At 40.2% G+C, this 13,541-nt stretch overlaps 1 protein-coding gene across 1 annotated transcript in view; it reads right to left on the reverse strand.

Moving 5' to 3' along the window:
- Positions 1–1,155: 1,155 nt before the first annotated feature.
- The window catches only part of LOC121443166 (proteasome subunit alpha type-8), a 48,882-nt gene continuing 36,496 nt past the window's right edge, over positions 1,156–13,541 (reverse strand). Inside the window, exon 7 of the mRNA XM_041644843.1 lies at positions 1,156–1,248. Coding sequence (XP_041500777.1) covers positions 1,156–1,248 — 93 coding nt within the window. The remainder of the gene's footprint in view (positions 1,249–13,541) is intronic.

Here is a 13,541-nt window from a genome sequence, read left to right on the forward strand (position 1 = left end):
TTTATTTATTTGTATACAGTGTTCTGTCTGCATGTATGCCTGCAGGACAGAAGAGGGCACGGGATCTCATTACAGATGGTTGTGAGCCACCACATGGTTAGTGGGAATTGTGAACTCAGTGTCTCTGGAAGAGCAGTCAGCATTCTTAACTGCTGAGCCATCTCTCCAGCCTCTAGCATCCATGTTTTTAAGCTTTCTCAGGCTTTATGCGGATGTACATGTCCCATTTTGGCACCATTTGTAGATAGAAGTTTCTCTTCTGCCTGCCAGTTCCTGAATAACCACTCTAAAGCTTAATATTAATTATAATTGCTTAGCCAGTGGCTCAGGTTTCTTCCTGGCTAGCCCTTATGTATAAATTAATCCTTTTCTAATAATCTGTATATTCCCATGTGGCCATAGTGTTACCTCACATCTTGCTTCTCTAGCAGCTGCTGGCATCTCCCAGACTCTACCTTCTTTTTCCCTTTATCTTTGCTTAGATTTCCTTCCTGGCTCTATTCTACCTGGCAATTGACTAGATCATCTTCTTTATTAACCAGTGATAATAAAACACACTCACAGTGAGCAGAAGGGCAACCCATATCAACATGAGGTGTTTGAGGCCAGCCTGGGCTAAATGAGACCCTGTCTTAAAAAAGAAAAACCGACAAACTGAGTTTATTTTTGCCACTATATTCTTAGCAACTATCACACAGTCTAATTTGCAATCCCCCTGCCTCAGCCTCCTGAGTCAGCACACAGGGATTTTTGTCCCATGGCTGACACTTCACAGAACATTGATGTTCTTACCGTTCACCAAGGAATGGAGCTCAGCACTGCACTCGGTTTATTTTGAAATGATTAGTTCCTTAACTAACAATGAGGAAGACACAAACTTCAAAAAATTACCAACTTTTAAAATCATCTTCTTTTCAGGAATTTGCTTGTATGAAGAAAAGCAACATATTGGTCTAGTGTCACAGTATAGTCTCAGGCTTGTGTGAAAATGAGGAGTTTTAAGGAAAATCTTCACATTAACCTATGTTTGAAGACAACTTCAAACCTAACACTCTTGAAAATAGACATATGAAAACATATGGTTCCAACTGACATTTCTTCTAAAACCTCAGGAAGAAATTCTAATCCAAACAAATCCCGAGCTCAACCCAACAACTAGGTTGACTTCTTTGATTTTTTCTTCTCTGCTTCCTCCTTTTCTTTTTCTATTTCAGTCACCTGCAATTCAATTTCTTTGGCACTAAACATCTGAAAAAAGAAAACAAATATTTTTCAATTATACCAATACTTGAGTGTTTTTAATCTGTAGCATTGTACTGTATACCTTCAGGAATGCAACAAAATGTCTCAAACACCAAACAATGCATTTGTACTAATGAGGTCAAATCAGGGCTGTGACTCTGGTATCACTGCACGGCAGGATGAGGACAAGAGACTTCGCTAGACATCCTGTACTGTCACTCTGCAGCATTTAGCTGCAAGACTTATTTCTGAGTAACTCCATCTTCCTGTGTGCTGCTCTTACATGGTCTAGCTACTGTTATGATTGGAGAGTGAAAGGTCCCCCACAGGCTCATGCATTTTGGGTATTTGGTGTCAAGCTTGTGTAGCTGTTTTAGAAACAATGGAACCTTTGAAATGTAGGGTCCTTGAGTTTTATGGCTTGCTGTCATTTCCTGTCCTTGTCTCTACTTACTGTTCTAGGGTGTGTAGGAGGAGATAGGGAAGACTTCAAGCCCAGATTATTGGGTGGGTAAGGAAAGACAGCCAGGTAGTGTGAGTGTGTGTGTACACATCTGTGAAGAGAGGAGGGGACAGTCTTTACTAGAAGCTGACTGTGCTGCCACTTGATCTTGGAATTTCAGAGCTGAGAAAAATGTGTTGTTTAAGCCACCGAGTCTATGATAAAGTTAAAGCCTCCCCAACTAACACTGGCTAAAAGTAATTTTATAGTCGTCAGGGGTAAACAGTATGTTCTAGGAACACAGCATGAACCGGGCCAGAAGAGCTGACTCTCGTATATCTGGTTCTTCATAAAGGAGTCAAAGGGATAACCATCTGCCTCCCTGGGGTGGAGGAGGAGAGTCTGTGACCTGTTTTACTTAGAACTGTTCTGCTCTCAGATTTGCAGATGGTGAACAACCTCTCACCTCACCTCCAGTGTTGGCGTTACCATTCTTCCAACATGTCCACAGCTATGTGTGTGTTATCGTTAATCTTTATGCCAGCACCAAGGTTTCTTTCAGTTTTGCTTTGCTAAAACTTATTTTCTGAATTCCACCTTTAAAAACTATTGACGTTGCTGCTAAGAAATTCTCTGTGTTTCTTTTCTTTTTGGTAAATACATTTTTTCATTTTGTTTACTATTATTCCTTTTATTCCCCATTAACTGTCTTTTTGATTTACATTTTTGCTTGGTCTTGCTGCTTTATCTAGACATTACAAAAGACTGGCTCAATGGGCCAAGAACCAAACGCTGGTATTTTCTGCCTGTGTATGAGAACACATATGTAGATATATTATATCTTTCCTTAGTTTATGATGAAACTCAATGAAACAAGTACCATTCACTAAGAATCTATTGAGTAGCACACTATTAATTTACTCTGTTTCATTTACTAATAGTGTTTTTGTTGTTGTTGTGTTTGAGTCAGGGTTTCACTATGTCATTCTAACTGGCCTGGACCTCACTGTGTAGACCAGGCTGGCCTTAAACTCACAGAGCTCTGCTTGCCTCTGCCTTCTGAGTCATCATCATCATTTATGGCCCAGCAATGCCTAAGTGTGGGCAGCCCATTTATGGCGGTTCTCCAGTTGTTCCTGTCCTGGGCAGTCCTAGATGCCTGTGTTATTGTCATACCCAATGTTCCACAGTCTTCCTTTATGTTGTCTATCCAGTGTTTTTTGGACCTTCTTCTTTGCCTTATCCCATGCACTTCTCCAAGCAGTGCTATCTTTGGGTTTCTGCCGTCATTCTCATAATATGACCGAAGTATCTCAACTGCTGTTGCCGCATCCTGTAGTTTACTTCCTTCTATAGATGGAGATGTTTCTTAATGTCATCATTGCACAGCCTATCTCTTCATGGGACATCTAGAATCCTCCTGAGACATGCCATCTCAGACACATGCAGCCGCTGTTCTGAGGAGCGTTTCATTTGGTCCAGGTTTCAGAGTTGTAAAGAAGGCAGCTCAAGGCAAGTGTCTCATATACTTGTAATTTTGTTGTTGTTATGTCTCTTGCTGACCAAACCTTTCCTAATGACTGGAATGCAGCCCTCACTATCACTGTCTGCCTCTTGATGTCTGAAATAGTTTCCTCCTTTGAACTGAGTTTTCCTCCCAGATAGACAAAGTTGACTGTTTGCTTGAGGTTCTGATTTTTTATTACAATGTTAAAATCTTTGTGCGCCCTTTCCATGTGTTGAATCTCAGTCTTGTCGATGTTTGCTTTCATACCAAGGTTTTCACTGACTTCCACCACTCTATTTACCATGGTCTGCTGCTCCTTTGGACTTTCAGCAAGTAGTGTTTTATCATTGGCGAAAAGCAAGTTATTGATTCGCACACCACCAACTGCATGCCTGTCTCCTCATCCTCCAGGGCTGTTGCTATTGTTAATTCCAGGAAAGTATTAAAGATCAGTGATGAGAGGACGCATCCCTACAACCTTCCCACGACTGTCTTAAACTCTTCACTTAGTTCTCCACAGACTTTGAATGGTGCAAAGGTATCTTGATAGGCATTTTCTAGTATTCTTATGATTTTTTTCTGGGTACCTGTAGAATCTCATTTTTTCCCAACGTCCTTTCCTCCAAATGCTATCTAATGCCTTCCTGATATCAATGTAACAGACATATAAGTCTTTTCCAAATTCTTTGTATTTTTCTGCCAGTTGCCTCAAAGTGAAGATCTACCTATTGTGCTCCTGTTAGCTCAAAATTCGCACTGGGTGTCTGCTAGGACTTCCTGTTCTGCCCTTGATTCTTTGCAGGAAAATGGCAATCTTGCTGCTATGGCACAACAAACTATTGCCCCTGTAATTTGAGCGGTCCAGCTTGTTTTTCTTCTTGTGGATGGAATTATGGCTGAGTGCTTCCATTCTGTGGGAATTACTTCGTGTTTCCATAGCTCTCTGAAGAGTCTGAGAAGCATCTCAGCCCCTGAACCTATTATAGCTGCCTCCAGCTCCTCCACCATGATATTATCCACTTCTGGGGGTTTTCTGCATTTTGCTCTCTTAATAGCTTCCTTTATCTAGCTCCTGTCAATATTTAATATTTCCTCACCATCTCTGGTGTTCGAGTGGCAGCCGAAGTGTTTCTCGTTGTAGTCTACATTGACAGCATTAGGGTCATTGCATAGGGTGTCAAAGTATTGTCTCCACCTTTGCTTTACTTCCCCTGTTCTGTTAATAAATGACCTTGCTCATCTTTAATCACCCGAATCTGAGGAGCATATCTGGCAGCTGTCTATGTAATAGTTTCACAGACAAGATATGTTTTATCACGGAGTCTAGCCTCTTCGACCTCTTTGCATACACCCTGTACATACAGCTCTCCATCCTTTGTTCTTCTTTCACCTCCCTGCACAGATAGTTGTGATGTTGTGCTGCCTGTAGATTGCCTCTTCGTTTGCTCTTTAGCTTCCTTCTTTCTTCTGCCAGGTTGATCGTCTCTGCAGTAAGTCATTCTACTGGTGTTGCCCTTTTTACATAACCAAGCATCTCCTTTGAAGCTTCCTGTATAGCTCTTTTGATTTTCTCCCATTCACTTTCTATATTTGTAAAGGGTTTTTAATAACTTCCCTCACCTTTTCTTCAGCGGTTCTCTTATACTCTGTACAGTTGAGTTCATTGGTTGTTTATAGTCTTCTGATTCTTCTTGCCTGGTGTGCCACTACTAAGTTTCAGTTGAATGTTGGCCATAGTAAGTGGGTGATCTGACCCTAAGTCAGCACGAGGAAATGATCAGCTGTTTTGCTGCTAGGTAAGTTTCCCGCTGCCCAGAATGTAGTCAACTTGACTGTATGTGCATTTGTCAAGGGATTCCCATGTTCAGCATGGTTTGGCCTGCTTGAATTTTGTGTTGGATGTGTAGAAATCATTTTCATAGCAGAGGTCAAGCAGTTGTTCTCCGCTGTCATTCCTTTGTCTGAATCCGTATGTTCCCATGACCCTATAGTCCATTCTTTTTCTGGATCCTACTCTTGTATTGAAGTCACCCATAATGATTAGTATGTCATTCTTATGTATCCTGTTGCCCTCATTCTGTAGATCTGTGTAGAAACTGTTGACGAATCCTCTTCTGCTTCCACGGTTGGTGCATATACCTGCATGATAGTTACTGGATGTGTCATGTGATCCATGTTTGAAATCTGGCTGATATAATTCACTCATTCACAGGTCTCTACCCGAGCATGCATTTTTGAGTCAAACTGGACAGCACTAAAGCTAGACCTGCTGCATGTTTTCCCTCTCGTCCTGAGTTTATAATCCTGCATCCGTTTACTACAAGTTCTTGTGTTCCTATCCGTTGCGTTTCTGTCAATCCAGTGACATCCCACCTGATGTGGCTGAGCTCATGTGTTGCGGGAGGTCCTCCCACTCCTCCAGCCTATCACCGCTGAGGTACCAGCCCACTGGGGCGTGGTTTCTCTCCCTTTAAAAAAGCGGCCACTTCCCTCTCCTCTCTCTCTTCACTTCCTGCTCCGCCTGCGACTAGACTCCTTTCCTGGTTGCGAAGAGGGCTGTTGCCTGGGACAGTGATCTGTAAGTTTTTTCCCCTTTAAATAAATACCACCCTAATAATCATAACCCCGAATTGGTGTGGCATTGTTTGTGACTTACGCCTTCATTTTGGCGCCCAACATTTGGTTTTAGAACCTCTCCTTTCCCCACTCGCAGCCGCGAGTTCGGCTTGGCAGCCCCAAGTTCGGCTTGGCGGCTGCGGGCTTGGCGGGTGCAAGTTCAGCTTGGCGGCCGCGGGCTTGGCGGGCTCTAGTTCGGCTTGGCGGGAGCCCTCCCCTTCCACAGCCGCCAGCGGCCTTGGACTCCCCACGTGGATTTAAACTCCACAGGCCCGCATAGTCTCTGGCCGCGTGGTTTGCTCTTTTCTGAGTCATTTTTAAATCTCCCTTGCAAGTACAGCTCTTAAGTGGCACGAACCAGAGCACGTGGTTGCTGAAAGCTGCAACCCCTCAGGGTGACTTGTTCCGTCTCAGGAATTGATTTAATTAGATTTATTTTGTTGAGAAACTTGCATTTTCCAGTTTTTAACATCTACTAAGGCACTGAAACAGGACCATGTTTTCACCGTGACTCTGCAACAGCGCCACCTGCTGGATAATAGGTAATATTGCAGTTTTTGTTTCTAACGCAAATTTTACTGCTTTGTTTTCACTAATACAATGGATTAGTAAATTTATATTTACTAATACAATGAATTACATCATACAAGGTTTATATGATTATGGGGATACCTTAATTTGCTTGTTACTAGCCTTCAGTTTTCTTTTCCATATTCTATCATTAAGGAAGAATATGGCACTCCTAAGAATGATAGAATCTTTACGAACTAATAATGAACAACTAATTGACAGGATTAAAATTATTGAAAATCAGAGGTTATCTGAACAAGTGGATACTATGACAGACAAAATTGATTCCATATCCAAGGGTATTAGAAAGTTACCTGAAAGGGTTCAGGCTGTTGAATTTGACGTTCAGACTTTATCACAAAGTTTTGATAAGGTAACAGACAGAATGTACCTCCAAGATGGGAATCTACATGATATACAAGAAAAGTTTAAGGAGGACATGTTATCTTTGAAGGAAAAAATTAAAGCTTTGGAATCACAGGTGCAGAATGGGGACCAAAAAATTGATACCTCAGTGAAATCACTGGAAATATATACAGGTCAGGAGATTCAGGATTTAAGAGAGACAATGATAAAAAGATTTGAAAAGATTGGGGAAATTATTGCAGCTGGTGAACAGAGTAAGGAGGCACAAGGACAGGATACAAGGCCTCCACCAGCTATTAGAACTGGCTTACCCAGGGTTCTAGCGACATACCCTATACTTAATTCTGAAAAAGCATCAACTTCTAAAGGCTCAAAGGGAGTCAGAGAAGCTAGATGGACGCCAATAGCAATGAATGATCTGAAAGAAATTAAGCAAGCTGTTGTTAATTTTGGCTTGCACAATGCATATGTAAAGGAAATGATAAGGACTTGGGCTTCTAATGCTAGAGCTACTCCCCATGATTTCCATCAGTTAGTGTCTGCAGTTTTAGATAATGGACCTTCCTTGATGTTCGGAATTTATTTCAGAGAAGAATCCAAACATATGGAACAGCAAGGAAGAGCAAAAGGTATTGAGGTTTCCCAAGATCAAATTCTTGGTGCAGGAGAATATGCTGATCCACAGGTCCAAGCTCTTTATGACGATGAAGTACTGTGTCTATGTCACCAAGCAGCTTTAAATGCTTGGAATAGGATACAAGATCCAGCAAAAAGGGTTGAATCATATACCAGAATTAGGCAGGGACAGAGAGAACCCTTTATTGACTTTTTGCAAAGATTAATTAAGGCTCTGGACATAGGGGTAACAGACCCAGAAGCTAGACGAATACTTCTTGAATCTCTAGCTTTTGAGAATGCAAACATAGAATGCAAAAAGATAATTGGGCCTTTAAAGTCTAGATCAGCACCTATGGATGAATGGATTCAGCATACGATGAATGTTGAGACGTTTAGCTATAATGATGAATCTTGGGTAGGAGAAGCGATTTCCAAAGCAATGAGGAGACATCAAACTGCCAGGTGTTTTAATTGTGGTAAATTAGGACATTTGCAAAGGAATTGCAGGCAAAGAATTTCTAGGAATAATATCTCTTCTGGGAATGACAAAAATAGGAGACCTCGGCCTTCGGGTATATGTAGGAGATGCGGTAAAGGCAGGCATTGGTCCAACGAATGTAGGTCAACAACAGACAGACGGGGCAATCCGATATCATCGGGAAACTCCTTGGGGGGCCTCTCGCAGGCCCCCAAGCCAACAGTGGCCCAGTCATTCCCAGTCACAGTGGAGAACGTGCCTCACCAAGAAAATTAAAAGCTCCAATTTCTGCTGTAAAAAGTAATACTGGTCTAAATGAAGAATTACGTGTGGAGGATGAGTCAAAAAACCCAATAGGACAGAGTAAACGTATATTTTGGCAGACTTCTATTAATGATCAAAGACCAAAGCTAAGAGTCTGTATAAATGGCACTTTTATTGAAGGCTTATTAGACACAGGTGCGGATGTAAGTATCATTACCCCAGAATCTTGGCATCCGAATTGGCCTCTTCAAGAGGTAGATGTTCAGTTCCTAGGAATTGGAACCCTATCTCGTGTAAAACAAAGCACAAGATGGGTTGAATGCATAGGGCCCGAAGGGCAAATAGGAAGACTAAGGCCATATATAGCCAATATTGCCATAAATTTATGGGGCCGTGACCTGCTACAGCAATGGAATACCCAGATTAACATTCCTGTATTTCCAGGAACTCATAATTCTGGGAAGGATATGATGAGGTATTATGGAAAAAGGTCACCAGCCATTCAGGCTGTACAAGAACATACAGCAAATACCAAACCTTTAGAGGTACCAACAGCCCTACCTTTAAAATGGCTAACTGAGAAGCCAATATGGACCAAACAATGGCCTCTAGCTGAAGATAAACTACAGGCATTGGAACAGCTGGTGCAAGAGCAACTAGATGCTCACCATATTGAAGAATCAACCAGCCCTTGGAATTCTCCTGTGTTTGTTGTAAAAAAGAAATCTGGTAAATGGAGAATGGTGACAGATCTAAGAGCTGTCAACAAAGTAATTCAACCTATGGGCCCACTACAATCTGGAATTCCTTTGCCTTCTCTGTTACCAAAAGGATGGCCTCTTATAGTTATTGATTTGAAAGATTGTTTTTTCACTATACCATTACAAGAAAAGGATAGAGAAAAATTTGCCTTCACAGTGCCTACTTACAATAATTCTCAGCCTAATAGGAGATATCAATGGACTGTCCTCCCACAGGGTATGCTCAATAGTCCTACACTGTGCCAATATTTTGTAAGTAAGCCATTGGAAATAATTCGTAAACAATTCCCCAAGTCCATCATTTATCATTACATGGATGACATCTTGTTATCTGATTCAAATAAAGATACTTTAGAAAGGATGTTTGAAGAAGTAAAGAAAGTCTTGCCTAGGTGGGGATTACAAATTGCCCCTGAAAAGATTCAAAGAGGAAATTCTATTAATTACCTAGGTTACAGAATAGGGTTAGAGAAAATTAAAACGCAAAAGGCACAAATTAGGAGAGACCGGTTAAAGACTCTTAATGACTTCCAAAGATTGTTAGGAGACATTTCCAGTCTATGACCAGCTGTTGGGATAACACCTGATCTAATAGTTCATTTAAACAAAACCTTAGATGGTGATAAAGATTTGAATAGTCCAAGAGAACTGACAGCTGAAGCAGAAAAGGAACTGACAATGATTGAGGAAAAATTACAGGAGGCACACGTGGATAGGGTGAACCCAAATCTTAGCTGCATCCTAGTCATATTGCCTTCCAGAATTTCTCCTACAGGGATTCTAATGCAGAGGGAAGATATTATTTTAGAGTGGATATTTATACCTAATAAACCAAGTAAAAAATTAAAAACTTATGTGGAAAAGGTCTCTGAATTAATTATAAAAGGTAAGCTGAGACTTCGTCAACTAGCAGGTATAGACCCAGCAGAAATTATAGTGCCTTTTACTACTGAAGAAATAAAAAAGTTATGGGAAGACAATGAACCGTGGCAAAGAGCTTGTGCTAACTTTTTGGGAGAAATTAATAGCAACTATCCCAAAAGTGATAGACTTAATCTCATAAAAAGAACTTCTTGGATTCTTCCTAGAATTGTACGTGATGCTCCAATAACTGGAGCCCGTACGTTCTATACTGATGCAAATAAATCAGGGAAAGCAGGTTACAAGTCAGATGAATTGAGTAAGGTGGAACAAAGCCCTTATAATTCTGTCCAGAAGGCAGAATTATATGCCATTCTTATGGTGCTAAGGGATTTTAAAGAACCTCTTAATATAGTTACAGATTCACAATATGCAGAAAGAGTTATCTTGCATATTGAAACCGCTGAATTTATACCAGATGACACAGAGTTGACTTCATTGTTTATCCAGGTACAAGACATAATCAGGAACAGGCTTTGTCCGATGTACATAACACACATCCGGTCCCATACAGGTCTGCCTGGTCCTCTAGCCCAAGGCAATGCTGAGATTGATCAATTATTGATTGGAAGTGTGTTGCAGGCCTCGGAATTTCATAAGAAGCATCATGTCAATAGTAAAGGCCTAAAGAAAGAATTTTCCATTACTTGGCAACAAGCTAAGGACATTATAAAGAGATGCCCTACTTGTTCTTTCTATAATCAAACACCGTTGCCTGCAGGGAGTAACCCAAAGGGTACTAAGAGAAATGAAATCTGGCAGATGGATGTGTTCCACTTTATGGAATTTGGTAAATTAAAATATGTACACCACACCATAGACACGTATTCAGGTTTTCAATGGGCTACAGCCCTGAGCTCAGAAAAGGCTGATTCAGTAATCACACATTTATTGGAAGTTATGGCCATCATGGGTATACCTGCGCAAATAAAGACAGATAATGGTCCAGCATATGTATCTAAGAAAATGAAACGCTTTTTTGATTATTATAATATAAAACACATTACAGGTATACCAAATAATCCTACAGGTCAGGCAGTTATAGAAAGATCAAATCGTACTATAAAGGATATGCTGAACAAACAGAAAGGGACTGAAAATACCCCCAGAAATAGATTACATAATGCTTTATTAACCTTGAATTTTCTTAACGCTAATGAGAAAGGAACGACAGCAGCAGAAAGACATTGGATAATGGAAAAGTCTGCTGAACTAAATCAACCGATTTATTTCAAAGATGTGCTGACCTCTCAGTGGAAGCCAGGAGATGTGCTACGTTGGGGAAGGGGTTTTGCTCTTGTTTCCGCAGGAGAAGAAAAATTGTGGATACCATCAAAATTAATAAAGTTTCGATTTGAAGAGGAGAAACCTCTTGGAAAGGAGAAATGACAACTCATCCACAATGATGATATTCATACAGGTGGTAAGAAAAACATAGAATGGGGGCAGGGTTCTGTTCTTATCTCCACAGGAAAACACTCATCTTTGAGAAATTCAAGGGACCCTGGATGTTTGGATACTGACAGATGGAAAAATACCTGCCCAATAGGAAATATCAAGACAACTGAATGGATTGTGTAAGTAATATTAAACCATATTTCTAAATTTATAAAGCTGGTTTTGAAGTTGGACTCTGGCTCAGTCCCTCTCCAATTCCAAGCCTGTTAGTAAGAGAAAAACCCAGAGTTTCTGGAGTTTCTGTCTCATGTCAAGAGCCATGATATGGGACAGAAGGGACAGAAAGAAATATGAGTTTAGAAAACATCTTTGCTTTTCTTCATATCTATCATACTTTTCATTGAATATATTTATCATGTCTTTCATTGAATATATATATATATGTCTATATATGTCTATATGATTAATGTTTAAGTTTTTCATAATGAACAATGAGTTTTTCCTGAAGTGACATTTGAAGTTTCCAGGAAGAAGATGGGGCCCCATAACAACAACTCCACCTGGTTGATATGACGTCATGATACTGATAGCGCTACTACAAGACCTGCTTTTGGTACCAGCTGCACAAGACAGTTCCAACTTGGTTAGCTGAAATGGTGCACATCTTATACAACATTTTGGCCAGACCTGCACAAAATACTCAGAGACTATTGGCAATTTTAAAAGACATTGATCTTGAAATTTAACCATCATTTCACTTTCACAGGATCCCCCAGAAAGAACGTCGCCCCCATGACAGCTGGAAGTAATTCTAGAGGACGACGTCCCCTTTCCCAGTAAAACTTGCCCTTGGGTTTAGGGACATCATTTAGGGGTTGATTATAATTAGTATACGATTGAGGGTTGGGGGAGGAATTTTATAAGCTCAGGGATCATTTTGAAAAAAAAAAAAAAAAGAGGGATGATGGGATAATAGATTTGTAATTGTGAGTTACTGTTTTTAGACAAATACATTGCTATAGATTCTTGTATATTGATACAAAGTTAAATTATATTGACTATTGTACGCATGCATGTTTCTACCTCTGTTTAAAACATTTTTTTATGTATTGACATATATTGTATTGATATATATATATTGTATATATTTACCATATTGCAGTGTACATTTCTACCTCTGATTAAGATACTTATATAATGATTGTGTATTGATATATATTTGCCTACTGCAATGTATATTTGTACATTGTTTATATTTGGAGGTCATTGTCCTCATTTGTTTCACAGTCGTTTATTGTCTTAGTCTTTAAGTTAGATAGATATTGAGAATTATATAGACTAATAGTCATCTAAGTTTGTCATTTATAATAGACTAATCAGGTTCTTTAGATATATAGAGATTATACTCAGTATAGATAGATAATCTTCAACTTCTTCAAAGAGCTGTAGAAAATGGCCTTTAATCTAACTCAGAGTTTTGTGGTAGTGAGACACAATTGCTCCTGGCAACACCACTCTATTCCCGAGAGAATGTTGAGCACCAAAGACACTCCACCTGGAGCCTTTCTTTTTGGCAGAACTGGCGTTTGGGTAAAGAAATGCCCATACCTCAACAACTGACAAAGATACAGAGCATGCATCAATGGATAAAACAGGACTGTCATATCCTGCCAAGACAGGGTAAGATAGTTTTGAAAAGTTGCTTGCCTTAGAAAATGGTATGTCAGTTATGTTAGGCCTTAGCCAAAGTTGGTTGCTTCAACGCTGCTAATGTGACTTTGGGTGATTGCCCAGGTAGCTAGTTGTCTCTGTAATTTGTTGCATGTTTTGGAAGTTGTTTTACTGAACTTCCTAATTACCCAGGTAACATTATTTCCCTTCTCAGATCTTCGATGGGGTTGAAGACTATATAAATGTAGTTACTTTCTCTCATGACTTGGCCAAGTTATTTATTATACAAGACCTAAGCTAGTTAGAATAGGATATTTGTACTTATTGTATATAATTTCATAGTAGGTTTAGAACTCTCTTATTTAAACAAAAGGGGGAGGTGTTGCGGGAGGTCCTCCCACTCCTCCAGCCTATCACCGCTGAGGTACCAGCCCACTGGGGCGTGGTTTCTCTCCCTTTAAAAAAGCGGCCACTTCCCTCTCCTCTCTCTCTTCACTTCCTGCTCCGCCTGCGACTAGACTCCTTTCCTGGTTGCGAAGAGGGCTGTTGCCTGGGACAGTGATCTGTAAGTTTTTTCCCCTTTAAATAAATACCACCCTAATAATCATAACCCCGAATTGGTGTGGCATTGTTTGTGACTTACGCCTTCACTCATGCATGAGCAAGCCAGTTCCCCCAACTGTGTTT

Source organism: Microtus oregoni, unplaced genomic scaffold, assembly GCF_018167655.1.
Source record: "Microtus oregoni isolate MIOR12 unplaced genomic scaffold, Mior012 000101F_ref0000407, whole genome shotgun sequence".
Taxonomy (NCBI): Eukaryota; Metazoa; Chordata; class Mammalia; order Rodentia; family Cricetidae; genus Microtus; species Microtus oregoni.